General features: G+C 39.7%; 1 protein-coding gene across 1 annotated transcript; it reads left to right on the top strand.

The window, feature by feature from the left end:
- The first annotated feature begins 477 nt into the window (after nt 1-477).
- Nucleotides 478-3,826, top strand: LOC123424590 (MLO-like protein 1). Its single transcript, XM_045108229.1, has 13 exons — nt 478-666; nt 760-1,038; nt 1,192-1,308; nt 1,403-1,454; nt 1,569-1,660; nt 1,756-1,830; nt 1,938-2,026; nt 2,150-2,199; nt 2,443-2,483; nt 2,676-2,885; nt 3,055-3,122; nt 3,201-3,261; nt 3,469-3,826. The coding sequence occupies exons 1-13, from the start codon at nt 541-543 to the stop codon at nt 3,682-3,684; spliced, it is 1,476 nt and encodes a 491-aa protein (XP_044964164.1). The 5' UTR covers nt 478-540; the 3' UTR covers nt 3,685-3,826.
- Nucleotides 3,827-4,158: the final 332 nt, after the last annotated feature.

The raw sequence follows: 4,158 nt of genomic DNA, 5'->3' as shown, positions 1-4,158 counted from the left end.
CGTTGCCGCTGCGAGCCACGTTGCATCAAAGTTACCAAAATCCACATTACATCAGTGGAATTTTGGCAACAAATTGAACAAATAACGACCAAATTTAATCAAAGTACCAAATTTTGATAAGACACTTTGGGACCTAAAAATCTAGTCTCTTCGAGTTTCCAGTTTCCCGTTCGTTAATACTAGTAGTGAGGTGGTCATCGCAAAAAGAAGAAAATAGTAGTGCGGTGGGCCGTAGACTGCAGCACAGAAATGGAAAATTGATCACATGCATGGGACATGCCAGCGGAATACTAGTGGCTGTATTTTTCGAGAATGAATACAGGTGGTAGTGCTTAGGAAGGTAACGCGCTGTTTCTTGTTTTCGTGTGTGTACATGTACCTTGGATCTGATCGTGCCGAGTCAATATTGTCATGTGTGATGACTGTTCACCATGTAGCTGAGTAATCTCGTCTCTATCTATAAATTAATCAAGAACAGTCTTTCTTGCCACTTCATTCTTACGACAAGGGGTGGGTGTGATCGTGAAAGTTTGGGTCGCCATGGCCGGCGGGGGAGGGAAAGCCAAGCCGCTCGAGTTCACGCCGACATGGATCGTGGCGTTAGTCTGCTCCGTCATGGTCATCATCTCCCTGCTCTTCGAGCGCCTGCTCCACCGCCTAGGCAAGGTACGTGCGTGCGTGCGTGCGTCCACCATGAGAGAGGCACAGCGAGCGAGACCATCGGCTGAACAGCTTCTGGGCACGCGCGTTTGCATGCAGAGGCTGATAAGGAGCCGCAAGAAGCCGCTGTACGAGGCCCTGCTCAAGGTGAAGGAGGAGCTGATGCTGCTGGGGTTCATCTCCCTGCTGCTCACCGTGTTCCAGGGCCCCATGGGCAAGGTGTGCGTCAGCCCGATCACCATGCTCCACCTACAGCCCTGCAAGCCGCCGCCGGACGAGACGGACCACCTCGGCGACGCCGTGTTCGCCGGCGTGCTGGGTGGGGGCAGGCGCCTCCTGGCTGGAGGAGCCTCCTCCGACGAATACTGCCTCAAGAAGGTACAGCTGAACTGCCATCGGACGTGCTTGATTTTGTCTGTGATACTCTACTTTTCCCTCTTCTTTCGTCGTCGCCGATCTATTGTTTTTCGTCTTTGACCCGTTCCACCTTATTCTTATCCAATGATTCATTTGACGCCATTTGGTAAGCAGGACAAGGTTCCATTACTTTCATCTGAAGCTATTCATCAGTTACACATATTTATCTTCGTATTGGCGGTCACTCATTTCCTTCTCAGCGCTATTACAGTTCTTCTAGGAATGGCACAGGTACTAATTAACTAAAATGCTGACTAGATTTTTGTTAGTAATGAGTAATTAGTCTAGCATGATTTTTCTAATTACTATGTTAATTGTTGTGTAGACAAGAAATTGGCGACATTGGGAGACCAAGATCCAAGAAAAGGATGACAGTGGTATGTATGATGCAAATAATTTCCTAGTTTGGCTAACTATGGGTTCACAAGTTTTCTTCAATTGTATGAAGTTGTGTTATGTTTTTGCTTACGGGTGTTGGCTCTAATTTGCAGCCCCTCAAATGATCAAGCATGTTCGAGAATTCAAATTTATTCAAGACCACTTTAAAGATCATAGAAAACGGTCGAGGATATTTGCTTGGATGGTACACTTTTTTGTCTTGTGTTTTAAGGATCAAAACGTACTGCCTTATTTCCTCATTTTGCAATTGGGCTATAAGATAAGTCATCGTCTTTTTAGCGTTCTTTCTTCAAACAATTCTATGGATCGATCACCGAGGAGGACTACACAACAATGAGACTTGGTTTCATCATGGTAATCAACCTACATTTTCATCGATATATAGATGTCACTTGTATGTTTTCTGGTATACACTGTTAGTGGAAGGAGCTTATCTATATACGCTTCTTTCCTTTTCACAGAAACACTGTAAGGGGACACCAAAATTCAACTTTTACAGTTATATGATTAGAGCTTTGGAGGTTGACTTTAAGAAAGTTGTTGGTATTAGGTAAGTGCTCAATGCTACTATTATAAAATGTGGTACCTGATATTTGACTAAAGCATTTGATATGTCTATATCATTTAGCGATAGAGAAAATAGTAAATTGATGTCCATGTTATGCTTATGTAGTTGGTACCTTTGGGCCATGCTGATGATATTTCTACTATTGAATGTTGAAGGTATGTATCACTAGAGGTCAAATTTTTTGATCCACTTGTATAATTCTTACTCCCTTCCTCCCATAATGTAAGACGTTTTTCTGACTCTAGTGTAGTGTGAAAAAACATCTTGCATTATGGAATGGAGAGGGTATTTGGTTAAATTGTCTCGATATGATATTTATTTATTTATTTTAGCTTCTTTCATTAGACAATATTTTTAATGTGAAAACTAACTTCACTCTTTTCTTACCATTATTGTAGGGTGGTATGTCTACATTTGGATAACCTTGGTCCCGTTCATTGTAAGTAAACATTATTCTCTATCTATACAAGAAAATATATAAAAGAAATTTCTGCTACATGTATGTGTGATTTAAGGACTAAATACTAATTATCTGCTTTCATATGACTTCTACAATTATCTTTCAAAGTCAGGATTATGCAAAAATTAAGGCAGAGTCGTGTCATCAACTTATTGTATTTGTGTTTGGCAGATGCTACTTGTGGTAGCAAGTAAGATGGAGCACATCATTACGGAATTGGCTTATGAGGTTGCCCATAAGCATACGGCTATTCGAGGGGATTTGGTAGTTGCCCCTTCGGATGACTTCTTTTGGTTCCACCGGCCTAAATTAGTCCTTTTGTTGATCCACATCGTCCTATTTCAAAATGCATTTCAAATTGCATTTTTCTTCTGGCTCTTGGTAAGAACAATATGTAAGCTAGTTGTACCAATCTAATTCAACTTGAAGTATTGGAGAGTATCATAAGAATCATGAAATTACATAGACTATAAGTTATGGAATTGCTACTTTCAAATAGAAATCTAATGAATACAAATAGAACTAACTCTTGCATTTCTCAATGTTGCAGGTGACATATGGTTTTAAATCGTGCATCATGGGGAAACCAGCATATGTTATTACTCGAGTTGTCATAAGGTACAATTGAAACCGTAGCAATAGCAACAACATATTGAGATATTTTGAGAACGTACTCATTACTTTTACTTCTTTCAGCGTAATCTGCCAAATCCTTTGTGGATACAGCACCCTACCGCTATATGCCATTGTCTCCCATGTGAGTTCAATTCATAAAGTGAATATAATGGTAGTTTTGTTTTGATTTAATGATTTTTGCTTGAACTTCACCTATGAGTATCCATTCTTGATGAATACAAAGCTTGTTTTCACATATTTATACCATTTAACAAGCTTTTGCTGACATGGTAAAACAAATATTTCTTATCTATCATTTAGTTCTGATTTTGTCCTATCATTGGTGTAGATGGGGAATTCTTTCAAGAAGACTATATTTGATGAAAATGTGACTGAAGGCCTTGTCAACTGGGCTGAAAAGGCTAGAAGAGGCACAAGAACCCCAAATAAAATTACGACAGATGCAAGTAGTTCACCAATTGACGAGGCAAATGGTGGCATAGTTCAAATGACAAATACACGGGCAAACTCATCGGTGGATCAAGGAACCGCTAGGCTAATATAATCGTGTACATTATTTGCTAATACAAAGGGTCCTATAGAAACAATTTCGGCAAGTGTACAAATATCTTTTTAGAGAGCACAAATATCTTTTGATAATGCTAGTTTTTAATGTGTTCAAGATAATATTAATTCTTCCGACCAAACTGCTCACCTTCTCTTTACCTTCGTCAAGAGACTTTCTCTAAGCGACTTGTACAAAATTGAAAAGCCACGGCCTCTCCGCCAAAAAAGCCACCACCATGGTGATTTCTAAAAAAGATTTTATGGAATATAGAATACACGAGAAACCTCGATATGTGGAACATAAATTACATTTTTTCTGTTTTTAATCACATCAGCCTCGTAAAAATAGATTTATTGGCTTTAGCATATGTGCCGACAACAATAAACTGAATTATCCTTGTTAGTGTGACATCATGAGAACATATTCCAGCGAGATAACTACAATGAAAAGCGAGTAGCAAAACTGTAAAAG

This window comes from Hordeum vulgare, chromosome 2H, assembly GCF_904849725.1.
Source record: "Hordeum vulgare subsp. vulgare chromosome 2H, MorexV3_pseudomolecules_assembly, whole genome shotgun sequence".
Classification (NCBI taxonomy): domain Eukaryota; kingdom Viridiplantae; phylum Streptophyta; class Magnoliopsida; order Poales; family Poaceae; genus Hordeum; species Hordeum vulgare.
This window is presented reverse-complemented; position numbering and strand designations above follow the sequence as displayed.